The sequence below is a fragment of the Ailuropoda melanoleuca genome, chromosome 5 (assembly GCF_002007445.2).
Source record: "Ailuropoda melanoleuca isolate Jingjing chromosome 5, ASM200744v2, whole genome shotgun sequence".
In the NCBI taxonomy this organism is placed as follows: domain Eukaryota; kingdom Metazoa; phylum Chordata; class Mammalia; order Carnivora; family Ursidae; genus Ailuropoda; species Ailuropoda melanoleuca.
The window spans coordinates 95,602,108-95,629,483 of NC_048222.1; the positions used below are offsets into that span (position 1 = coordinate 95,602,108).

Sequence of the window (27,376 nt, forward strand, 5' to 3'; positions counted from 1 at the left end):
TTTATTTTCAATCTTATTTTTCAATTATATTTTTTTCCACATGCAGAAAAAAATATTCAGTTAATATTCTTCTGGGATTGCTGATCTGGTGTTATTATTGTTCTCTTTTATTTGTTTTCTGAATCTTTTCTTGCTTTTGTTGCTTCCCTCCATTTCACATTGTTTTTCTCCTTTTTCGAGGATAATAAAATCTTAGACAACTATCTAGGTTTTCTTCATAAAATATAAGAGATGAAAAGATTTAAGGTACCTGACTGAAATTCCCATGATAAGTAAATGACCCCTTTGAACTAAATACTGAAATTGTATCAAAGGTTCTAGAAGTGTGGTGGACTCGGAGAATCTCTAAAGGCGAACATTAAAAAATGTATTGTTTTTACTTCTTTCAGGTGAATAAGCTAAATCACATAGATATTGTTATTTTGTTTCTGTACCTAATGACTATTATGCTTATTTTAAAATTTTTTAAATTTTTTAAAAGATTTTATTTATTTATTTGACAGAGATAGAGACAGCCAGCAAGAGAGGGAACACAAGCAGGGGGAGTGGGAGAGGAAGAAGCAGGCTCATAGCGGAGGAGTCTGACGTGGGGCTCCATCCCATAACGGCGGGATCATGCCCTGAGCCGAAGGCAGACGCTTAACCGCTGTGCCCCCCAGGCACCCCTATTATGCTCTTTTATAGGATGTTTATATTTTTATGTTTGCTTCTTCTTCCTCCAACCATTAACTAAAATTAAGGATAGAACCAAGGGTGTGGTAAAACTGCTATTTGATTCAAATGTGCCACAAATCAGGGATAGCATTGTTTGATATCATCAGCGTTGTCCTGAGTTACACTTAGTCAGCAATTCCTACTCCTCCTTTGCTGTTAGTTTTAGTTTAGCCATCAATTAACATTTAGATTTAGATTGTTTTTTTAACATTTCAGGCAAAATTCACATAACACAAAATTAAACATTTTAAAATGTACAATTCATAGTATTATGAATGTTCAGAACATTCATAGTATTATGATGTTCAGAACATCTTGCCACCACCACCTCTAGTTTAAAAATATTCCTGTTTTCATTGCATCTAAAGGAGAACCTGTACATACTAAGAAATCACTTCCCATCCCCCCTCACTTCAACCCTTAAAAACCACTAATACACTTTCTGTTTGTATGGATTTGCCTGTTTATATTGCCTATAAATGGAATATATTTCATACTGATTGTATCATATACTGTGGAACATTTTATATCTGGTTTCTTTAGCATAGATGAATGTTTTCCAGGTTCATCCACATTGTAGCAGGTATCAATAATTCATTCATGTTTTGGCTGAATATTCCATTACATGAATATACCACTTTCTTTTATCCATTTGTTTGTGCATGGACGTGAGTTATTACTACATTTTGGATATTGAGAATAGTGCTGCTATGAATACTTCTGTACAAGTTTTTGTTTGAATACCTGTCTATGGTTTTGGAGGGATATATGTCTAGAAATAGAATTCCTGGATCCTATGCTAATTCCATGTTTAACTTTTCAAGAAACCACCAAAATGTTTTCTTCAGTGTTCCACCTTCTTACATTCCCACCAGGAATGCATGAGTTCCAATTTTTCCACATCCTCATCAACATTTGCTATTATTCATCTCTTTGATGATAGCCACCCTAATGGGTATTGAAAGGTATTTCATGGTGGGTTGATTTGCACTTCCTAATGACTAATTGCGTTGAACATCTTTTCAGTACTTGTTGGTCATTTGTATATCTTCATTGGAGAAATTTCTGTTTAAGTCTTTTGTCCATTTCTTGATTGGGTTGTTTGTCTTTTTGCTCTTACATTCTCAGAGTACTTTATTTACTCTGGATACTAGACAATATCAGATATACAATTTGCAAAAATTTTCTCTCATACTGTGGGAGGACTTTACACTTTTTAACGGTATCTTGGTGGTGTGTGATACACAAAATTTTTAATATTGATAAAGTCCAAATTATCTTTTTTTTCTCTTGTTATTTATACTTTTGAGGTCATATCCAAGTATCTATCACCAAATCTTGAGATCATGAAGATTTATACCTAAGTTGCCTTCTAAGATTTTTATAGTATTAGATTTTACTTATATCTTTATTCCATTTTTAGTTACCATTTACATATGGCATAAGGAAGGGAACCAAGTTCATTCTCTTGCATGTGGATTCGAATTTGTCACAGGGCCATTTGTTGAAGAGGCTATCCTACCCAATTGGATAGTCTTAGTATCCTTGACAAAAATAAATTAGCCATAGATGTATTGCCTTAGTTCTTGACTCACAATACACTTTTATTGGTCTACAACTTAATCTTTATGATGAAACCACACAGTAGTGAATAAAGTAGATTTTTATTAAGTTTTGAAATCAGGAAATGTGAGTCTGACATCTTTGTTTTTCTCTTAATAAGACTAATCACCTATTTTGGAAACCTTACAGTCTCACATAAATATTATGTTTGCCTCTTCCATTCCTGCAAAAAAAAAAAAAAAAAAAAAAAGGGCTATTGGGATTTTGCTAGGATTGCATTGAATCTCTGGATCACTTTGAGGAGTACTGCCATTTTAGCCATATGATGCATTTCAGGCTATGTACAAAAATGACTTTCCATTTATATCACCTTCTTTAATGTCTTTGTGGTTTTCAATGTGAAAGTCTTTCAGTGTTGAAACTCTTATTCTTGGGCATTTTATTATTTTTATGCAATTGTAAATGAAAAAAATTAATTCCATTTTCAGATTGTTTATTGCTAGCATACACAGTTAGACAGAGTTTTGAATGCTGATCTTGTATCCTGCAATTTTGTTGAATTTGTTTATTAGTATTAATAGTGTGTGTGTGTGTGTGTGTATCTGTGTGTATTCTTTAGGATTTTTTATATATAATATCAAGTCATCTTTGAATTTAGATAGTTTTACCTCTTTTCTATTCTGAATTCCTTTCATTTTTTTTTAAAGAATGCCTAATTGTTCTGGCTAGAAATTCCAGTATAATGTTGAATAGAAGTGATAAAAGTAGGCACCCTTGGGGCACCTGGGTGGTTCTTTAGTTAAGCCTCCGGCTCTTGGTTTTGGCTCAGGTCATGATTTCATGGGTAGTGAGATTGAGCCCCATGTTGGGCTCCACACTCAGTTGGGAGTTGGCTTGAAGATTCTTTCCCTCTGCCCCTCCCAGCTCTCTCCCTCAAATGAAATTAATCTTAAAAATGTAGGGATCCTTGTTTTTTTCTCCCTTCTTAGAGGGAAGGTTTTTGATGACAATGAGTATGATGTTAGCTACAGGTTTTTCATAAATATTCTTTATCAAATTAAAAAGATTCCTTTCTCTTCCTAATTTGCTAAGTGTTTTTATCATGAAAGAGTGTTGGATTTTATGAAATGCTTTTTTTCTGTATCAATTTTGATGACCATTATCTCCTTTATTCCATTAATGTAGACAATTATATTGAATGAGTTTTTCATAATGAACTACCCTTTCATTCTTGAGATTAATCTCACCCGCTCATTGTATATAATCCTTTTACTGTGCTTCTGGATTTGGTTTGTTAGTATTTCACTGAGGATTTTTTCATCTACACTTAAAAGGGATATTGGTTTATAATTTTCTTCCTTCCCCCGCCCCCTTGCCCTTCTTCCTTCCTTTCTTTCTTTCTTTCTTTCTTTCTTTCTTTCTTTCTTTCTTTTTCTTTCTTTCTTTCTTTTTCTTTCTTTCCTTCCTTCCTTCCTTCCTTCCTTCCTTCCTTCCTTCCTTCCTTCCTTCCTTTCTCTCTCTCTCTCCCCCTTTCATATTTGACCTCAGTACCAGTGTAATGATGATCTTTTAATATGCATTAGGAAGTGTTACTTCCTCCACCACTTCTGTGGAAGATCTTTAGAAACATCGGTGTTAATGTTTCCTTAAATATTTAGTAGAATTTACCAATGAAGCCATTTGGCCCTGGACTTTTCTTTCTTGGGAGGTTTTTAATTACTGATTCAGTCTCTTTACTTGTTATATGTCTGTTTTGATTTTCTATTTTTCCTTGAGTGAGTTTTGGAGGCTTGTGTTTTCTTAGGAATTTATCCATGTTATCTAATTTATTTGTGTTATCTAATTTGTTGACCTATAATTGTTCATAGTATTCTCTTTTAATCATTTTTAGTTCTGTAAGGTCAATAGCAACATTCCACTTTCATTACTGATTTAGAATCTGATTCTTTTTGTCAGTTTACTAAAATATTTGTCACTTTATATTTTTAAAGAATCAACTTTTTTATTGTTAAATATTACTTTGTTGAACAATAGAATATTGTTTTCATATTCTCTACATCTCCACCTCTCAATATTATTATTTCCTTCTGTTGGTTTTAGATTTAGTTTCCTCTTTCTTTTTTAGTTCTTAGAAGTGCAAAGTTTGGTTATCATTTTCAGATCTTTCCTTTGAAATCAAAAATTTCTGATAAGATACCAGTAAAAAAATGCAAGAAAATAATCCACTTCTGATACATTTCAGCATCAGTAAACTAGATCATATCTTCTGCAATAATTAGTAGGTCTTTAACTTTATAAAATTTGTTGACTTCTCAATATTCCTTCTTGATTTTCATACAATAATAAATTGTGTTAATTTTGTGAAAAAAGCAAGAAAACCTACTTCTCATAAAGCTCAAAAACCAGGAAATTCTATAGAAAGAATTAACAACAGTATTTTTTTATGAAGTGTTTAGAGCTGTTGTCACATTAATTCAATGTTTTGATTGTCATTTATGTTTGTTAATTATTAATATTTTTGGGAAGTACAAATTGGGATTTTGATTTGTACCTAACATGGTGTATTGGATGGCATAAGTGGGATTTGATTCTATAGCATCAGAAGTCGTTAAAGGAGGTATTGACTATTACGGAGCAAATATGAGATTAGGCTCAGTCCAAGAACCTAACATAGATGGGAGAGTGTGCAGTGTACACAAAGCCAGCACAAGGAGAAAACGTAGGCTAGGAATAGAGCCAAACAGAGCTCCAAACACTTTCTTCACAGAAACTAATCTTACTAAATCAATCATTCAAAACAAAAGAAGTTAAATAATCCCTAGATGCTAGGAACACATTCAGAAAACAACAAAGAAAATGTGACATTGTTTCCCAATGTATTGCTCAGTTCCTAATATTTTCTGTGCTACAAGGTAAAGCTCAGCTATGTAGATTCTTCAAAGGAGGAGTCAGTCCAAGAGCTAAATAATTATATGATTAGTAATACAGATCATTAGTGATAATTCAAGCTATTGTTTAAAACAGTAATTTTCACTTGAAATCCTTCTAAAATACATTGATCATTTTGCCCAAAATGTCCTAATTTTTTTGTTTTTGTTGAAATATTGTGTTGTTTTTGAACTGAGTGTGTGTGCTTGTGTTTCACTTCCTTTTCTGTCAGGCTGTCATCAGAAATGTTAGCTATACTCAGCTCCTTTCAGGAACAGCTCCTTTGTGCTTTTAACCTACTCTCAACTGACTGATGGTTACATGGAGATGTGAAAAAGTCACTTCTGAAAATCCTATGATTGATCGAAAAGTTAGAGAAAATAAAAATTATAATAAATTGAAAGACAATGTAGTAAAATTAGAAAAAATATTTGTCATTATTGAACTCTAAATTAATTGGCGTTAGTTAAGTTTTCTAAAAAAAGCAGCAACCATTTAATTTCCATCCAAGTGAAATACCACAATTTGTTCATTATTATAAACATTCTAGTTATATGTACATTGCCTCCTGTGTAGGAATTTCATGACTTAAAACACTGATATTCTTACAACTAATTTATTCTTATAGTATTCTGGGAAGTAACTAGCATAATCACCATTGTACAAACGGAAATAAAACCAACGAAATTATAGTTTTGGGGCCGACTTACATAACTATCAGGCACACTTTGGTTTCTCTATTTCTACTTTCTTCCTCATAAAACTTCACTCCATGTTTCTCTGTAGCACCATTGTACCAATTAAAAGAAGTCACCAGGGAAAGGCTGCTAAAGTTAATAAGATTAAATTTCCAAGCAGAATTGATGAAGGAGTTATACAAATTCAGCCACTTCAGATTTGTTTGCCTTCACTTCTCTAGTATGTATGCTTGGTTCAGTCTCTGATACAAATATGTCTTTTCAGAGATTTGCAATAAAATCACATTCAATTTTAAATTCTGATGCTTGGTCACCAAATTACATAAATAGACTTAAAAATGGAAAACCTTTCAGTATTATTGAAATGAGAGTTAAGATTATTAGTAAAGGCACTATTTTGAATATAAAACTTGTAAAAATATATAGTTATACCATGTTGAATTTCAAAGTAGATTTTCAAATACAGAATAGTTTAGAGAAATATGAAAAACTACCCCTGATTAGCATTGTGGAATGGTGTCTTGAGAGGAGAACGCTTTCCTGTTTCCAATTTTTCTATTCAGTTGTTGTCTGCTGTATCTTCTGTTAAGATCACAGCTGCAAGCTTTTTCTTCAGGCAAACTTTCAGTTTCATTCTACCATGCAAATTCTTTGTTAATATTATAGATGATAACATCTCCCATTGATCTAATATTCAGCTACTATGTCATTATTTATACTATGAATTTATTGTTCCATTATCTCCTTGTGTGATTCAGTACAAGTATTCTTTGCATTTGCACATATTTTTCATTTAATTTAACATCAAAACATACTCTGGTATTTTCAGAATTTGTTTCAGTACGTCTATATTTCTTTGCAGATAAGTCTTTACATAGATGAATTTTCAGTGAAGCATGAAGCATGGTCTGTTTATTTATTTATTATTTTAATTCCAGTGTAGTTGACAAACAGTGTTATATTAGTTTCAAGTGTACAATATAGTGATCCAACAGTTCCATATATTACTCAGCACTCATCCAGATTAGTGTACTCTTAATCTCCATCACCTATTTCACCCATGCCCCCATCCACCTCCCCTCTGGTAACCTTCTGTTTGTCTCTGTAGTTAAGAGTCCATTTTTTGGTTTGTCTCTCTCTCTCTTTTTTTTTGTTCATTTTTTTCCCTTAGTTTTCTTAATTTCCACATATAAGTGAAATCATATTGTATTTGTCTTTCTCTGACTGACTTTGCTTAGTATTGTACTCTCTAGATCTATTCATATTGTTGCAAATGGCAAGATTTCATTCTTTTTTATGTCTGAATCTCTGAAAAGACATATTTGTATCATACACAATGGAATATATATATATATATATATATATCACATCTTCTTTATCCATTCATCTATTGGATGGACACTTGGATTGCTTCCATAGTCTGGTTATTGTAAATAATACTTCAATAAACATAGAAGTGCATATGTCCCTTCAAATTCGTTTTTTGTATTGTTTGGGTAAATACCCAGTAGTGCAATTACTAACTGTAGAGTAGTTCTATTTTTAACTTTGTGAGGAACCTCCATGCTGTCTTCCACAGTGGCTGCCCCAGTTTGCATTCCTATCAACAGTGTAAGAGGGTTCCTTTTTCTCCACATCCTCACCAACACTTGCTCTTTCTTGAGATTTTAGCCATTCTGATAGGTATGAGGTGATATCTCATTGTAGTTTTGATTTGCATTTCCCTGATAATGACTATTGTTGAGCATTTTTTCATGTGTCTGTTGGCTATCTGGATGTCTTCTTTGGAGAGATGTATGTTCATGTCTTCTGCCCATTTTTAATTGGATTATTTGGGGTTTTTTGCTATTGAGTTGTATAAGTTCTTTATATGTTTTGGATATCAACTTTTTACCAGGTATGTCAGTTGCAAACATCTTGTCCCATTCAGTAGGTTGTCTTTTAGTTTTGTTGGTTGTTTCCTTTGTTGTACAGAAGCTTTTTATTTTGATGCAGTCCCAAAGTTTATTTTTGCTTTTGTTTCTCTTGCCTCAAGAGATATATCTAGAAAGATGTTGCTACGGCCAATGTCAGAGAAATTACTGAAATTACTGCCTGTGCTCTCTCCTAGGATTTCTACAGTTTCAGGTCTCACATTTAGGTCCTTAGTGCATTTTGTGTTTATTTCTGTGTATGGTATAAGAAAGTGGTACAGTTTCATTCTTTTGCATGTAGCTCTCCAGTCTTCCCAACACCATTTGTTGAAGAGACTGTCTTTTTCCCATTGGATATTCTTGCCTCTTTTGTTGAAGATTAATTAACTATAAATAGTGGTGAGTTTGTGGTCTGTACTTTGTTTAGACAAAGTAAAGAGTATTATATTAATAATATAATATAGTAAATGCATATTCAAGAATGAAATAATGAGCAATTATCACGAGGACTACCTGAGCTTTTTATCTAGACTTCATACATATTTTATTTCTATTAATATATTGAAATATATATTTCTTATTATAAAAATAGACTATACTCATTGAACAAAGATTGCAAACTTCAAAAAAATGAGCATAATTCCGTCTCTAAACTTTACCAAAGTCAAACTTTGGGCATGTTATCTTCAGTGAATACATGGGCTTTGTTTATTTTATTTTTAGTGGTTTAATCATAGCATTCATACAATATTATGTTCTTTTCACATAACTTTACTGAATAGACATTAATCCTAAATTAGTGTTTTATATTTTCAACATGTGTATTCTATTGCATCAAGTGTCTGCTTCACCATTTACATATTCACTTATGTATGGGCTTCTGGGTTGTTTACACATCTTTACTACCATACATAATAACATTATGAATATATTTATACATAAAGATTTATTCATATTTATTATTGTTCTCTCAGGATAGTCAGTTGGAAAGTGAATTACTGCTAAAAAGGGTAGAAATATCCTGATTCTAATTACTAATTATTTTCTACATGCAAGTAACACTGTTACTGACAATAATAGTGCCAGTTTCATTGAACACTTTAACATTATATATTCCTAATTTGTGAAGTAACCATGTTGTCTCAGTGCTCTAATTTTATTTAGCTGAAAAATACTGGGGCTGCATTGTTTTCTGTATGTATCTTGAACCATGTATGCTGTATCAAAACCATACGGAAGTTAATATAGTAGTAAGTACAAGTCTCTTTTTATAAGCACTGAGCACTTTTCTTTTTAGAAGACTAGACATATTGTTGAGTAACCTTGCAGTCCATTTCTTCTAGCAATTGCATATAAATGCATTAAAATATATAGTATTCTTTTAAATCTGGTATGTACTTCTTTAAAAATTAACTGTTTTGGAGATACCACTATGTCATTAGTGATAACCTATCATTTTTATAGCTACAGTATGAGATTTCATTTGGTGGATGCTTCATAGTGTATTTAAGCATTCCTCTACCGTTTGACATTTAAATTATTTTTAAATTTCCTTATTGCAACCAGTGCTGCAGTGAATATCCTTGCTCATGCTACTTTGTGGTCATTTATGAGCCTTTATTAAGAGGAGATATTGAGAGGCGTCATTGCTTCCTTAAAGTGGAGTCATATTTTAATTTTAAGAGGTAATATCAAATTATTCTCCAAAAAGCCTAAAATAACTATCCTTTCACCAATAGTATGTGAGAGAACATATTTGATCACATCCTTACCAATGCTGGATTTAAACACACTATATTGTTGTTACCAACAGATTGGTAAAAATAAATATCACATTCTTTTTGGTTTTAACTTTATTTACCTAATTGTTTATGAAGTTTTGAGTGTTTTGTTGTTAAAAGGCCATTAATTCTCCCCTCATGTGAGGCATAGCTATTTGCTTGCTATTTTTTCTTTTTAATATTTTGTTTTTTCTGATTTTAGTAATTCATTATACACTCAGAAAATTGACTTTTTCTGTTGTATTTTGCTCATTTTTATAGATTACATTAACCATTGTTCGTTCATTTTGAAAATGTAGTCACCTTTATCAAACTTCATTTTTAGACTTCTAGAATGTGGGATCTTGCTTAAAAAGGTATTATCTTCTTCAATAGTTAAAAGCTTGATGCTTTTAGTGCTGTTATAATACTGTTGTTTAATACTGATCTTTTAATATTAGTATAATATTATAATTTCAACACTTTCATCTCTTTAGATATTATTTTGTGTATACATTTTTCTTATGAGATAGCTGATTACCTCAAAATATTGTATAGCTTATATCTTCTCTACAGATTTGAAAAACTACTCTTATTTCATTTTTAACTTTCACAATACACTTGAGGTATATTGCTAAAACACCACTAGTGAAGGCCAGTTTTGAAATATGTATTTTAAAAATAAGGGGAATGTATTAGTCACTGCAGTGATAAATAGGAAGACAAGTGGGTTAGAAATTGCAAAGAGGAGGTAAATTATCCATCTCAAAATGATATGATTGAATATAAATAACACTAGAATATTGGCTAAAAACCTATTAGGACAATAAAATAATTCAAAATATTAAGGGGCACAAAAGCAATATTCAGAAATTAATAACTTTATACATACTAACAAAAAACAATCAGGAGATATAATGGAAAAAAGAATCTATTAATATTAGCAAGTAAAAGGTGAAATATCTGTGAATATACCCAAGAAGAAATTAATTTTTCTTGGTAAAGCAATTAAAAATGAATCAAATTAGTAGAAATATATATCATATTATTTTTAAAATATTAAAACTTGGTTGATATATAAATGTAATAAACCCCCCAAATATATCAACATTTTAAAATTAGATAAGCTGATTCTAAAATGTGAGATAAAAGTACTAATCGTGTTCTAACTTGATAAACTGACTGAAAAGTTTATGAACACCACACACACAGAGCAACAGCCAATAAATTTTGAGAACAAAAACTGTTAGATCCATTGTCCTGGATATTTATACATATTATATAAGCTCAATGAATAAAATAGTGCAAAATGTATCTGTGAGGAAAGAAAAGACTGATGAAAGAAATAGAACATTCGGACATAGACTAAATGCCAGGTGACATTCTAAGTCAGTTGGAAGGGATGTACTATCCAAATAAATAGGTGCTAATAGATACCTATCTTAATAATAATAATAATAATAATAAAAACAGTTGAACCATTACTTTATATGTTAAAGTGTCATAATAATGATCTCCGATGAATCCTATCTCCCAGTACCAATGCCTTTGGGTCGTCCCCTTGCACTCTGACCATGGGCATGTGATTTCTTTATGTCCATGGAACATGCGCAAACATGAGTCAAGCAGAGACTTGACAAGAGCTTTCTCTATTAGAACGTTGCAGTCACCTTTGAAGGAAGTCTTGTGAGCGTCCTTGAGGACAGAAAACCACATGGAGAGATGAAGGTTCACCCATCCCAGGCTTCCTTGCTGAGCTCAACCACCAACCAACCCACCAGTTTAATGAAGCCACATGAGTACACATATTAAGGAAGTGATTAAGTAAAATATGGCAGATCATACTATAGATTTCCAGTGAATGAGTATAAAGCAGTATAGTAAATATGCACAGAGCAACATGAATATATCTTTAAAATGTAGTGTAGGGAAAAAAAAGACACAATATGAGATACATACCATGTTGTCATTTGTATGAAGAAAAATGCAGACAAAACAAAATCCTCCCCTTTCCCTTACTCATGCATACCTGAGAACACACACAGATTAATAAAAGTAAAAAAAGAAAAAATTACTAAATCCTGATTAATTTCTAAAGATATATTACAAACCCTTAGTCTGTTAAGTAACAATTACACAGTTTTGCTCTTACCTGAAGAAAATATAAAAGTAATGGGAAAATAATAAATCAACTACTGGGATTAATTATGTGCATAACTTTTATCACATGATTTCTAACTTAGTTTTGTTAATTTAACAAAATACCGTGGACTGGGTAGTTTAAACAACAGAAGTTTCTTTCTCACAGTTCTAGAGTTTCGGAAGTCAGAGATCAGGGTGCCAACATGTTTGGGTTCTGGTGAGAGCCCTCTTCCTGGTTTATGCCTGATAGCTGCCTTAAGCTGTGTCCTCCTGTGGCAGAGAGAGAGAGATCGATCATATCTTCATGTCTCTTCTTTCAAGGGCACCATTCCCATTCAGAAGGGCTCTGCCTTCATGACCTAATTTCCTCCCCAAATTTCCACCTCCAAATAACATCACATTGGGAATTAGGCCTTCAACATAAGAATTTGAGGTGTGGGGGAGACACAATTCAGGCATAGCATTCCACCCCGGTCCCTCAAAACTCATATCTTCCTTACATGAAAAATCCATTCATTCTATTCCATTAGTCCCAAAGATCTTAACTTGTTCCAGCATCAATTCCAAAGTCTAAAGTCCAAAGTCTCATCTAAATATCATCTAAATTAGATATGGGAATGACTCAGGTCTGATTCACACTGAGGCAAAATTCCTCTCTAGCTGTGAACCTATGAAATCAAATATGTTATGTGTTTCCAAAATAAAATGGTGGGGCAGGCAGAGGATAGACATTCTACTCCAAAAGGGAGAAATAAGAGAGGGGGAAGTTGTGACGAGTCCCAACAAGTCTAAACTCTAGCAAAGCAAATTCCATGAGATTTTAAGGCTTGAGAATAATCCTCTTTGACTTCATGTTCTGACTTCCAGCCCCACTGCAGTGGTTGTCCTGCCCCCGCAGCTGTGCATGGTGAGGGCTTCATTTCCAAGGCTCTGGGTGATGTCCTGGCCCTTTTCAAACTGAGTAGGCCTAATGATCACGGAATCCCTTTGGAGTCGTTTTTCCTTTATCCTGAAGAATAATGCATGTTTACAGATAAAGAACTGTGTGGTCTTACCCTATGAAATTCAAGAACTGTGTGGTCTTACCCTATGAAATTCAACAACCTTCCTTCATTCCATCCTGTCTCTGTCTCCTTCAGTTCAAACTGGCGGTCTCCCCGCTGGGTGGCTGATTAGTTCTGTGCTTCACAACATGCTAATATCCTTATCGAGCGACTGGTCTTACTGGTCTTCTGCACCATTAATGTTCTTTTCTAAATATGCATTCCTTTTTCCTTTTCTTGTATCATAGACAGGCTAAGATTTTTCCAAATCTTTATGTTCTGGGTGTTTTTGCTTAACAATTCCTCCTTCAATCTATTTTTTTTTCTGCTTGCATTTTACTATAAGCAATCAGGAGGAACCAAATCACTTCTTCAACACTTTGCTTATAAATCTTCCCAGCTGAATATTCAATTTCATCATTCTCAAGTTCTACTTTCCACAAAACACTAGAACACTAACATAGTTTAACTAAATTCTCTGTTGCTTTATAGTAAGGAAATGTCTTTCCTCCAGTTTCTAATAATATATCCCCCATTGCCATCTGAGACCTCATCAGAATGGCCTTTACCAGCCTTATTTCTACATTCTGTTCATGATTATTTATGTATTCTCTAAGAAGATAAAAGCTTTCTCTCCAGCTCCCTCTTTCATTTCTGAGCTCTCACCAGGATCGCCTTTAGTGGCCCCAACCCAGCAATACTGTTTTTTGCTAGCATGCACCTCTAAAGGCCTCAAGCCTCTATGCCTTACCAGTTCTAAAGCCTCATCCACACTTTTAGAAATTTGTTGTAGCAGCACCTCACTTCTGGTACCAATGATGTTTTAGTCAGTTTAGGCTGCTTTAACAAAATATCACAGACAGGGTGGCTTAAATAACAGAAATGTATTTATCACAGTTCTGGAGGCTAGGAAGTCAGAGATTAGTATGTCAACATGTTTAGGTTCTGGAGAGAGCCCTCTTTCTAGTTTGCAGACGGCCATCATCTTGCTCTGTCCTCACATGGCAGAGAGAGAGAGAGATCATCTCTCTCTGGTCTCTTCTTTTAAGGGCACTAATCTAATCCATGAAGGCTCGCCTTCATAACCTACTTTCTTCCCAAAGACCCCACCTCCAAAGGCCATTATAATGGGGATTAGAACTTCAACACATGAGTTTGGTGGGGTGGGGTGGGGACACAAACATTTATTACATAGCAATTATTAAAAATATTTTGCCAGTAACTAAAGGTAAGAGACATACTCTAAAACTTCACCAGAAGTGAGAAAATGCTATCAAGAGAGGCATTCATTTTAGGGGGGAAAAAATCAAGAGTGCCTTCTCCCAGCTTGGAAAGTTACACAATTTTTCTTTATCAATTGTCAAATGATCCCAATTAGGAACTAAACATATATGTCACAATCCTCACTCCATGTAGCTCTGTATATTCACTACAATTAAGTTTTTCAAGACTCTTTGGCCAAGGAAGCCTGTGGCTGCTGTTTGCATTTCTATCCCCAGGTATAAACTCCACCCTTCTCTACCCTGCTTGCTATCCCAGAAGGCTGGCTAATATGGCTTCTGGTTGGTTAGACCAATGAAAAGCCTGACTGGAGACTGCACGAAGAAGGAGCATGAGACCAGAGTGTATAAACGATCCTACCTTCCCACCTTCAGTTCCCCCACTCCCCTCCCATGTTTGCTGTTTTGTAGGTGACCTACTGTCATCACAAGACACACCTCTCCACATAACTCCCTCCTACCCAGATAGGGCAGTGACAACAGCCTCATTGTTACTCTCCCCATGTTACTGCACTATCCCTGGTGACCAATTTCTGTTTCACTGTAAACAGTCTCTTTACTGCACCCTCCTTGATTTATTCTAATTGAAATTTATTCCTTTCCTTCTGGGATCCAGACTAATATAAACTCTCTCTTCACGTGAAAGCCTAGCATAACCGAAATGTAAATTAGTAGTTGAAATAGGGATATAGCTACACCCATCCCTTCTCACTTCTTTGAAGAGGCTCCCTAAACACTTTTTGAAAGTCAGGCCATCCAATTATAAGCACCCCACTGCTTGACTATAATTACCTTAAGGATAGGAGCCATGTATCTCCTCTCTATTTCCTTCATAAGGTTGTACAAAGTGTACTGAACATAGCAGCTTGTGAATAATACTGAATCTGGTCATACGGTGTCTAGAACCCAATGCATGACAGACCTCGTTCCTTCTTGAATTTTTTTTTCACCTATCATTTCCGTCTCGCGGGTATGCAATGGACACTTTGGTAGTGATTTTTCGATTCACAGATTTTGCTCTTGCCTTTGTTTTACTTTCCTTTTGTATTTCCACCTCTGTGCTCACAAATTATTTCCCATTCTTCTAATTACTATCTCCATTTCCATGATGTCATCCCTGCTCCCTTTGTCAACTCCTGCATAAAGCATACCCAAATCAGAAAAATGGGTAAGATCCAAGAGGCTCCTATTTTCAGATTTTCATGTGTTTTTCCAAAACCAAGTTAAGAAGAGCAACCAATCTTTTAAAATGCCATCTGAAAGCATAGTTGTCAGGGTTTTTGTTTTGTTTTGTTTTCCCTAAGCTCTTAAGCTCTCCAAAAAGAGGTGGAGGACTTTGGTATTTGAAATATGGTTTATAGTATATATGGTGTGCACAGAATTCTTAACAAATCTGGGTGCTTTTTTTTTCTTTCTGTATGTCCTGGCCACTGGAAGTGATATACCTTTAGGTACTGTATTAATTCTGTCAAGCAATTAAACATCCTGAATATACTATAATTAAATTATGCATTTATGTCTCAATTTGGCCTAAAAGAATAAAACACCCTACAGATCTGAACAATAGGATACCAGAGAAGGAGGAAAATAGGGAATTTAGTATTCAGAAACATATTCTACTTTTTAAAGAAAAAATTTCTAAAACTGAGAGGGAAATAAAGTTAAAATCTTTCGTATAGAATTTCTATAATATATTTATAAAAAGCACACAGGAGGCAGCCTGTGACTCATTTTAGCTTTTCCAACCTATGTTTTGAAAGCAGAAAAATTCAAAGGAGTATCATTTCTCAAACACATCTAAGCATTAGGTCTATTCAGAAACTGTCCTTGCTCTAGTTGTAAATCTTTACTAAACGTGTCAATTCTATTTCTCTGTGCCTCCCATCTCCCGAATATGAATGTGACCACTGTTTATGAACAGGTATGTTTTACTGAGCTATTTATGTGAAGTTCAGATAAAAACTAAATCCTCTGGTACTTGTGTAGGGATAGCAATCTTTTCTTACAAGGGTCAGTCTGGGATAATAGAAAACAACTAAATATAAAGGAATTCATAAACTAGTGAATGATGGCTCATGTCAGATTTATGCTTTGCGTCCATGAAAACTCTCTGTCAGCTGTAACACAATGGAAGATGTCATTTCAACAACACATTGTGTGTGTGAGTTTATATATTAATTATATGGAGAGGTGGTTATAATTTTAGTTTCTTTTCTGCTCAGCATCTCTTACTTTCCAGGTGGAAAAACAAGATACTTGTAATCCAGTTAGAAAAACAAGGTCTTAATAATCTTTCCCACTATTATTATGAAGCACTAAATACTTGATCATACATGTTGGGTGTAGATTTTTACAAGTAAAATCCCAATATAGCTAATTCCTAGGGCTGTTGAAGTTATTCTGTTCTGGAATTTTATTTCAAAAAACATGGTTTCTATTATTGAGATATCAGAAAAGTTTTGGGAAATGCTTTTGTTTTAGATGTGGATTGCAGCCGTGCTGTTTTTATTACAGGATAGGGTGTCTGACTAATCCCATGTTCGAACACACCCAATCTCTGGGGGTAGAGCTCAGTGGTATAGCGTTTGATGGCAAATGCACCCAGTCTGCACTTACTACTTCCCACTTTCATCCATTGATATACATAGATATGCTTGTTTTAAAATTTAGGGAGGTGTAGAAGATAGGGTATGAGGAAAGAGATCATGTTGGGATGGAGAGGGAGAGTCAGGGACACTTCCCAGCTGGTAGTATGGGGGTTGATCTCAGTGGTTAAATACCAAAAGTCAGCAGTAAAGACAGCTGTTCAGGTGAGAATCTATGAGGACTCTGGGGAAAGGCGGTCCGATATTAAGACTCAGGAGATAAAATAATTGTTATTCTGCAAATGTTATGAGGTTCTTTCACTCCGTATTTTGGAGTATTAACACTCTTGGCATTGACCATGGCAAATTAATACAGGTTATTAATTGCCATTACGGAATTCCTTCCATAGCATCTCAGAAAGCAGAATCAGGGGGGAATAACATGGCAGATGCTATGAGGTGACACTAACTGGGAAATTGCTCTGTGAGAATCTCTGTGACCAGACCCATTTGGGAACTGAGCAAGAGATATGGGGAGATCAATCATTTCTCACGTGCAAGAAATGCAGCCTGGTCTTGTGGGATGTGGAGGTCTTTGAGAAGCTTTTATTAGACTTCATGGTATTTCAACCATGCTTCTTTCTAAATACCTGTTCTTTTCTCCTCTTTGCCAAGTAACTTCCTTTGCCAGGCTCTTGAGTCTCCATGATATAAACTCTGCCTGCAATTCTCCATGTCTTTCGATATCCATGTCTGAAAGTCTGCCTCAACATTTTCTGTTACTTTTAGTGAAAATTCTTGAGTAAGACAGGTATCTATTTCAAATCCCATCATCTGTGCAGAGGTGAAAATCACCCAGCACACCGTGGCTCACTGCTCTATCCCCTCGGTGAGAACTGAAGCATCACCTCTAAAGAAGACGGAGTGAATTAGACCACCTTTGTTCCTAACAATGCGAGAGATTTGGTGATTGGGTAAGGGGTGTACCAGCCACAGATCTTGTTGGAAGAAGTGAGACCAAAATAAAAATGTGAATTTCAATTGCAAATGTGATCTCTGCTGTATTCACAAGGGGAAAAATCCTGCCACATTTGAGTAACACGATGCGCTTATTTAAAAAACTTGGAATACTGGCTATACAGAAAAACTGGTAATTTGTTTTTGTTCTTCCCTTTTACGGATTGTAATAATCTGCTGTCCCATAGGAAATATCATATTGGATTCATAATGGGAAAATGATGTTACTTAAGGTATAAAGCACAGGCAAGTTCTGTTTATTGGTAATGTACTGTTTGCCTGGTAACAAACACACACTTAACTTCTATCCTCCAAGCAAGGTAGTACTTTTGTCCTCTTTCTTCTAACGAAGGGATTGAAACTCACGCAAGTCAAGGACTTTACATAACATCACCCATCTATTATGTTGAAAAATTGGATCATAAAACTAAATCAGCCTGGGTTGAAAACCTTTACTTTATCCAAAGCAAGAAGTTCCCTTGTATGAAACACTTCAGGACCTCACCTTAGAGTACTGAAGCAGTAATTAAAGTTCAACTTCTTTAAAACTTCTATAATGAACTAGATCGATTACACTTCAGAAAAATAAAATAATTTGTGAATGAAAAACATTCCTCTGATTCTCCCCACCAAGTCCAACAACAAATCCATAGAATGTCATACCGAGAGGTCACACTTTCCTAGCTTTATTCATTTCCTAGTAAAAAGAAGTGATTCCAAGAGTAAGTTTTAACTCTCATGTCTTGCGGTCTGCAACTTCCTATACATATTCCGACAAATATTAGACAAACTATGTTAGGCCTAGTCCGGGGCAGGATTTTATTATAGTAGGCAGGCATGAAAGTTGAAAGCCTCGTAAATATTAATCACAGACTAATGAACAGTGGGAGATTTTTGAATATCAATCTGTACTAGGGGGAGATTTTGAATTAGAGACACCACTTCCTACCCAATAAATCAGTAGTGAAAAATTGAAGGCATTCTCGTGCATCTGCTTATGTAGCTAGATCTTCAGTCCTAAAGGAGCATGCAGCATGGATGCCAAAATAGATGTGGTTTTGTTGCCCCACATGGAACTTTTGCATTTTTAACCAGACCCGTTCTTAAAATTTTAATTACCTTCAAAAGAGGCTGGATTGTATCACAGAAAACCTGAGTGCATTCTTTAGTATTAGCGTTAATATGGTTCACAAGTAGTTAGCTTGTCACGTTCTTCTTCATTAGCATTCACAAACCATTGCCCAAAGGGACTGGAAGACTCAAGGTTAAGAGGAGCAGAAATGCCAAAACTTGATTGGCTTATTGCTTTTATTAAATGTGCATATTACTACTTTTGTCTCAGGAAACATTTACAATGCATAACATAAAAAAAGACAATATCTTCCATCATTATTCAAAACTTTATAAATAATACCAGATACAATCATATACACACTTACATATCCTTAATGAATGTCCATTAATGGAAAAATATCCCTTTATAATAATCAGAGTTAATTCTTTATTAAAACAAGTGTGAGAGTGGTTAGTGATATCTAGGAGTCTATGATATTTTTGAAGTTGACAAAAAATAATGGGACTCAGTTTTCGGTTTGAGGTTTTTTTTTTTTCTTTAATATTCAGGTAGTATTTAAAACCTGTGCTAAGCATTAATATTTTAATAGAAACACTTAGAAGTGATTTTTAATAGTATGAATGCTTCTTCATACCCTTATAATCAAAACGAAAATTTTATCCTAAGTAGGTATGGTGGGAGCAGTGTTTACTGAATGACACAAACGCAGTTATTAAGGACACAGGAAAAAAAGAAAGATTGAGGAAATAAGCCAGAAGTGGTGAATATCATTCTGAAATACACCAGAAATATTATTTTCAAAATGATTACTTTATTCCATCTCATGTAAATAGAAAAGGCAATAATTACTAAATTAATAGAATAGGAGGATGGTATAATTAAGCATTAATCAATCACTACGTTTTCCATTTTTATTACTAAAATTCCTGGACTCATTAAAAGCAGGGAGAGTTATGTTCATCTAAAATATTCCCAGTGCCTCGTATTCAGTAGTTCTTCAATACTTAAAACTTCTTTTTAAAGGAGTAGGTACATTGTAGTTTTTCTTCTGTATAGTTGTTGTAATCCTTCTAAAGACAACAAATAGTCTCTTCACAAATGTTTAAATACAGCTAAAATTATGCTATGGTTTCCCAACTATGTGTACCCTAGAAGCAGTTATAACTTTACATCTATTTCAGAAAGATATTTGTGCTGATAAACTTGCTGCCTTCCACGATTACAACACAAAGACTGATTTTTGAGAACATTCATCTTATCTTTTCTAAATATTAAAGATGAGTTTATTAATTTTTTGGGCTTTCCATATGCTTATATTTGAAATTTTAAGGTACTGTTATCCCGAATGTACTATATTTATGTATCGTGTGTGGAAATGGTCATTTTCTACATAAATAAAATTTAGTGTAAGAATTAGCGTATTGAAAATGAATTGCACAGGTGACCATAACATAATTGGTTATCTTTAGAGTTTTTCTTTGTTTTACTGTGCCACAAGTCATCTTATTTTTAATTTTTTTCATTTATGAGCATGTTCAACGTAATAGATCCCTGATTTTTTTATATATATATATTATATAATGTATATTTAATTATATATAATTTAATATATAAAATATAATATATAAATATATATGTTATATATATTTATATAGAGCCTTTGAAAAGACTAGGATGTCTTTTAATTGGTATTATTAACAAAAACAAAAGTAAGAGTCCTTCAAAATTGTATTGGCCCGTATCCATTTTGGATATAATTTTGTATACTAGTCCCCATCTCATTTTATCTTATTTAACTTAATTATTTTTGCTAAGAACCCACTGGGGTTATAGGTCATGGTTTCAAAATATATTTATACTTGTCACAGAGACTTATAATAATTTGCAGCTAGTATTCAGGAAAAATGCTTTGAAAAGCACTGAAGTAATTAAAGAGACCACCAAAACAAATAAGAAATATTTACTTTTAAATTAACTTTAAAAGAAAAAATCATAAATCTTTAAGGTTCATCATTTTTCAATATAAGATAACCAATATAATGCAGGTATATCACTAAAAATGATAATGTAAGCATGGCAAGGTTGAAAAATGTAACCTATATTTAAAACTTTTAATAAAATAAGTGTTAGAATCATAAAAGTAGTTAATCAAGGTAATCTTAAAATCTAATAAGTAGAAGTTTAATAGTTCCATACCAAAAAAAAAATCTGCATTTATTAAGATAGTCCTGTAAAGCAGATTAAAATGAGAAAGATGTGGATAGTTGTCTAAGTAGTGACAAGTGTCAGACCTTTCTGATGGTCATAAGACAAAATAAGAAGTAAATGAAGCGAGTAAAATAGATATATATTCAAGTCTTTTATTCTTGTTGACTTTAGTAGCAGTAAACCAAGCTATTCAATATCAGAAGGATTAGAGACACACAAAATAATGTTTATTTTTTATGTATGGTAAAAGTAAAATCTGTTGTTTCAATTAACTAGATGTATTGCTTTTAATTATTTTGTTTTCTACACCATGAGTTACAATTGTGTGGCTGTAATGAAAAAATGACCTAGAGAAAGGAGGAGAAAGAAGCACAATTTAAAGTTTAATTCTAACACGATGGTGACGCAAATTGCTGCATAGCCGGACAGTTAATGCCTAGACTAGTGATGGCCCTTTCCACCTGCCCACAATACATTTTCATATGGGAACCACTCTATACTTTCCTGTCTAACTTTGGTTTTTGTCTTTTCAGGTTTGGATTTATTCTTCATAAAGATGAAGCTGCACTACAAAAAATTGATCTTGAAACCATGTCATACATCAAGACAATTAACCTGATGGACTATAAGTGCATTCCTCAGTCCTTGGCGTATACACACTTGGGAGGATACTACTTTATTGGCTGCAAACCTGACAGCACTGGGGCAATTCCACCACAGCTTATGGTGGACGGTGTAACAGACTCAGTCATTGGATTCAATAGTGATGTGACAGGCACTCCATATGTCTCTCCAGATGGGCACTATCTTGTCAGCATTAATGATGTGAAAGGTCTTGTAAGGGTCCAGTACATTACCATCAGAGGAGAAATACAGGAGGCTTTTGATATTCACACAAATCTGCACATATCTGATCTGGCATTTCAGCCATCCTTTACCGAAGCCCACCAATACAACATCTATGGTAGTTCAAGCACACAGACTGATGTGCTCTTTGTGGAGCTCTCCTCTGGGAAGGTTAAGATGATAAAGAGTCTTAAGGAACCACTTAAAGCAGAAGAATGGCCTTGGAACCAGAAGAACAGGCAAATCCAGGACAGTGGCTTGTTTGGTCAATACCTGATGACACCTTCCAAGGACTCTCTCTTTATACTAGATGGACGACTCAATAAGTTAAACTGTGAGATCACTGAAGTTGAGAAAGGAAATACAGTCATTTGGGTTGGAGATGCCTAGGAGCCCTATTAGATAATTATTGAATGAAGATTTTCCCAGTACATTGCACTTAATCCATTGTTTAAATTTACAGCTTAACTTTTCAAGATTATACCCTATTTAAGCATAAGTTATTTGGTTGGCCCAAATAAAATAGATTTTTTTTTTTTGCAAAGATGCACACAATTAGTAATATCGGTTGAATAGAAATATTTAACACATTAATTAAGAAACTACATCAATCATAAGAATCAAATCTATAGTTACATTTTAAGCCAATAAAATAGAAATTTAAATACATAAAAAATAACTGCAGGGAATTTCAGATGACTTTAAGCACCATTTCATTTTAGGGTTGGCTTATCTCTTATTTTTTCTCTGTCTTTTGGTATGCTTAAACTAGAAATAAAAAGGTATTGTGGAACCTTAAAATTCTTACTTCAAAATATTCTGTCCCATCCACTGTTTATAATCTTTTGTGCCTTGAAGGGAATGTCACAAGAGGAAAAGGTAGGCTAAACGCTGCATACTGAACACCCTCATAACTATAAATCTTTTGTCATTAGAAGAGAAAAAGTTTAACATCTCTTGCACCAAATCCTGTCTTTGGCATTGGTTTAAACGTCAATGAAATATCATTTGAAGGCGTAAGTTGGCCTTAGGTTATATACAGGTGACAAACTCTATTTGATGCATAACTGTATGGTCTGCAGCATGCTATGGAAAATGGGGAGGAAGGGAGGAAAAATAATTATGGAAAAATGTTTGCAACGTATTCTCTACTCATTTTGCTTTTAATCATTGGAGTGTATTGTATTTTTAATGCAAGGAAGTCTCGGATGTCAACTGCTTACAAATGTTTATTATTAGCAGAATAGATTTCTTTCTTTTCATGTAGCCCAGTGTTGAATCAGCAGGAACTTTCAGTTTTAAAAAAGAAGTATCATTTGTGTCTGCTTAGCGTAAACCACATATAGGGTAATTAACACCAGGGAGAAAATATTGGCTAGAGATCTGATGAGTATTAGTGGTTTAGGAGAATTAGTAGCAGAAATTGGCAATAAGGGATAACTCCACAGTGGTGAGTAAAGAGATACTTTACTCTTTCCTTGGCAATTTAAATATAACACGTCAAAGAACTTCATTTCTTAAGAACTTTCTTAAATAACTTCTGCTCAACTCCTGCATAACCCTTCAATGACCCTCTCAATAACTGTGCTATGGTTTGAAATCTAACTAATTCTCTTGTTTGAGACACTGTATAGAAGTAAAAACTACTGCTTTTTTTGAAAAGGGCAAATAAAAGCCTAGTAGAATTGGTTTAAAACTAGGAAGTTGGTTTGTTGAAATAAGCAGATAATTATCTAGGCTTAAAGTAATAGCTTATATGTTTGGAGAATCTTTTTACTTATTTTTCTTAATTGTTGCTAAAAATGCTAATGGGCTGTTGAAATGACCTCCGTTTACTGAAGGTAATCCAATAAGGTCTTTTTTAAATACAAATTTTACTCAAGTTTGAATTGTATAAAACTGCTTAGAAACCTGAAATTTTATAGTGTGTAATATCTTATGTATATATAGCATCCTGAGCTGTGTGATACAGTAGATTTCTTCTTAGCTTAAGGAAACATTATGGGAGGTAGATTTAATAAACAACAAAAATCAGCTTATGTTTCTACTTACCTGCTTTCCTTTTTAGCAGTTTTCGCCCTTGTGAACATGAACCGTATAAAGTGTCTAACGATTTAATGTTAAGTCTGTCTCATACATCCTTCTTTGGTAGCTTACACCATGTGGATGCTCTGTCTGTAGACATTGCTTGATAAAAAGATAATAAACCTCTTAAATTTTAACCATGAGAGTCCAGTCAATGTTTTAACGTGCATACCAGTGTTTTGTTTTGTCTTTCCTCCCAGTGCTTCCAACACAGTCTGGTGTTCTGCGTTACTTTGAAAGCTGATATGATGGCGTAGAGGGCAAGTAAAGTGAGATCAATCAAGGAAAGGCATTTTGTCTGTCTTTTTATATAAAATATAAATTGTATTGCAAATAATTATTTCATCAATAATGTGGGTATGTATAAAAACTGAAAGTTTAGAAAAACCAGGATAGAGGCACCTGGGTGGCTCATCTGGCTAAGGGTCTGACCTGCTCAGGTCATGATCTCAGTGTCCTGGGATCAAGCCCTGCCTAGAGTTCCATGTTCAGCGGGGAGTCTGCTTCTCACTCTCCCTCTGCCCCTTTCTCTTCCTCAACCCCGCTTGTGCTCTCTCTCTGTCTTAAACAAATAAAATCTTTTTAAAAAGTAAAGAAGAAAAACCAGGATAAAATTATCAGGTAACTGCACTAAAAAAAACAAAAACAAAACAAAACAAACGGACAAAAAATCACAACTCTAACATGGAATAGTAGATTTATAAAAGCAGGAGCAAAAGTGAAGCTATAGCAATACAGGGCATTGGAATGAGGAAAGGTGTGACACCGAGAATGGGAATAGGATGTGGGAGGTCCTTGATGGAGGAACTCCACCTTGATGGAGAAGTAAAGGTTTTATGTGGAGAAGGTGATATAGATAAGCAAATAAAGTAGGTTTGATCAGATTGTGGAGGGAAGGAAGTGAAGAAAGCAAAAAAAAAAAAAAATCAATTTAAAGAGTTTGGACATAATCTAGGCAATAGGGACTCAATAATTTTAAAAAAGAGAAATGGCAGTGAAAAAGACACTTTTAAAGTATATTATTTTGTAATGGAATGAAGATTTGACTGAAGAAAGGGGAACACAGAGGAAGAAGTATCTGTAGGGCGGCTACTGCAACAAGGTGAGTTTATGGTCTTTAATACAAGACAATTAAATTGAAAGTATATATTATGAGACAGGGCACATTAAGAAACCAGACATGAAATGCAACTGAATAAATATGAGACATAATAAAAAGAGACAAACATGATCAATCTCATATATGACATCATTGATAGACATAGGAAAGCCATGAAAGAGAAACAGATTTGGGTCAGAGAATAAGGATTTAGATAAAAGGCAAATTAAATGAAAATATTGGGCAATGGAATATATTCCCAGAGAAGTATCATCATGTGTGGCAAACCAACCATCTTCTGTTTAATTATATCGATAAAGTTGAAACACTTTTTTAAAAATGCAATTTAGAACTTACTGCCTTTCAGGTTCCCACTCAAAAATTCTTCCCAGGGTTTTGTTTTGAGAAATAAGTTAATTTGACTGGATTTTACATTCACTAGTGAAGATTTTACAGGATGAAACAATATGTTTAATCGTATCTGACAATTTATCATATTATATACATTTTAAAGTGAGAAAAATGTTAAGAATACTGCTATCATGGAAATCAATACAAGATGAAAATGGACAACCCAACGTTATAAACTTAAAAAGTCATCAGGGCGGGGTGCCTGGGTGACTCAGTCGTTGAGCATCTGCCTTTGGCTTAGGTCATGATTCCAGGGTCCTGGGATTGAGCTCACATCTAGTTCTACCCTGCTCAGTGGGAAGCCTGCTTCCCCCTCTCCTACTCCCCCTGCTTGTGTTCCCTCTCTCACTGTGTCTCACTCTGTCAAATAAATAAAATCTTTTAAAAAAAAAAAAGTCATCAGGGCTACTTCTAATTTCACTTGTTCGTATAGCTACCATTTACATGTTCCTATATGAACGGAAAAAGAGAACAAAAACAGCGCCTTATCAAAAGCCTATCTTCACTTTCCTTCCAAAAACACTCTAATATCATTTACCTCTCCTGGGAAATTTCATACACAGAAGTGTATTCTGAAAGTCATGCTATAGACGTTCTTGTTTGCTGTCTTAAGTCGTGGTGACTTTTCCCACCTTCCCAGAAGACTAAGTCTTAACCAGACCATATGAGCATATTTTTGTTTGTTTGTCTGTTTGTTTGCATTTAATAAATTATCTAGTCCTATTAGTAATTGGAAAAGCACTTAGCTTTTCAGTAATATTCATCAGCAAAAGGTACCTGTCTCTGTGGTATTTAATGAGTATACCACATCTATTTTACAGTGATTTACAGCTACACTTGGTGAATTAGAAAAGTTTTAATTGTTCTTTTTTACTGGAGTTTAGTAATGATAAAATTCTCAACGTTCAGAGATTCGTGTTTAGATACATAATTAAATTTTGTATGTAGTATAATTTGGCTGGAATTGAAAAAGAAATACTAAAATTCCAAACATATTCTATTTTAGTGTTTGATAAATATTTTGAAACTGTCTGCAAATACACATTTCACCACTTTTAAAAGAATCAAAATTGTTTCAGTGTCAAAAGAATACACTATTGCTTCAATTAAAAATGTCTGTTATTCATGTGTATAAATTATTTCTGCAATTCCATGAAAAATTACAATGTTCTTTTATACTTTGATCTAAATACTTGTCAGTGTTACAAAGTCCAAGTGAAAAGTCTCATGATAATCAAGATATGGACTCAACATACATGAAAATATACAGCTCTTAGAAATAAATCATCACTGAATTACTTTACTGTGCCTCAGCTTACCCACCTACTTTCACCAGTTTTACTCCTAATTCAAGTTCTGTACTACGGTCAGAATGATTAGGAAAGAATAGCAAAGCATTCAACATTTGAGCTTGTGAATAAAATATAAATCGTGACTTTCTCTAGATCAATAAACATCCTTTTGATACATTAATTGTTCTTAAGGGAAATAATATAAATTGAGCAAAAGTATACAGATTAAAGATACTATATTAACATATAGCATATTCATTTTGCGTAATATAACAATTTGATTATTGACAGAAATATTTCATTTTGTCTGTTTTGATGCAACTGTGCCATATGTTATGCAGTTTTACAATTGCAGCAACTAGACCCCTCACTATGCGTGTGTGTGTGTCTGTGCATGTATGTTCATTTGGGCATATGCAACAATGGGAGCATATCTGGAAATGCTGGAGAATTAAATTTTAATATCCAGACATATCCCATTAGTATTTTAGGTTGTCTGTTAGATCTAGAATGACACGATTGATTGTTAAAGTATTTAAAAGTATAAACTACATAGAAGTAAGAAAATCAAAGGAACAAAATAGGAATGGGACTTGATTCCTGAGACTCTATTAGATGGAGTAAATTAAGAATATATATGTATAGGATCTGAATAATGTAATATTTATATTTAACAAATGAATATCTGTGTGTATACACACACATATATACACATTC

At 33.8% G+C, this 27,376-nt stretch overlaps 1 protein-coding gene across 4 annotated transcripts in view; it reads left to right on the forward strand.

Annotated features, from left to right (window-relative positions):
- Positions 1 to 23,994, forward strand: part of FSTL5 (follistatin like 5) — a 720,210-nt gene extending 696,216 nt beyond the window's left edge. For all 4 annotated transcript variants that reach the window (XM_002916266.4, XM_034661428.1, XM_034661429.1 and 1 more), the window contains one exon: positions 21,460 to 23,994. In XM_002916266.4, coding sequence (XP_002916312.1) covers positions 21,460 to 22,162 — 703 coding nt within the window. In that variant the 3' untranslated portion in view covers positions 22,163 to 23,994. The remainder of the gene's footprint in view (positions 1 to 21,459) is intronic.
- The last annotated feature ends 3,382 nt before the right edge of the window (positions 23,995 to 27,376 follow it).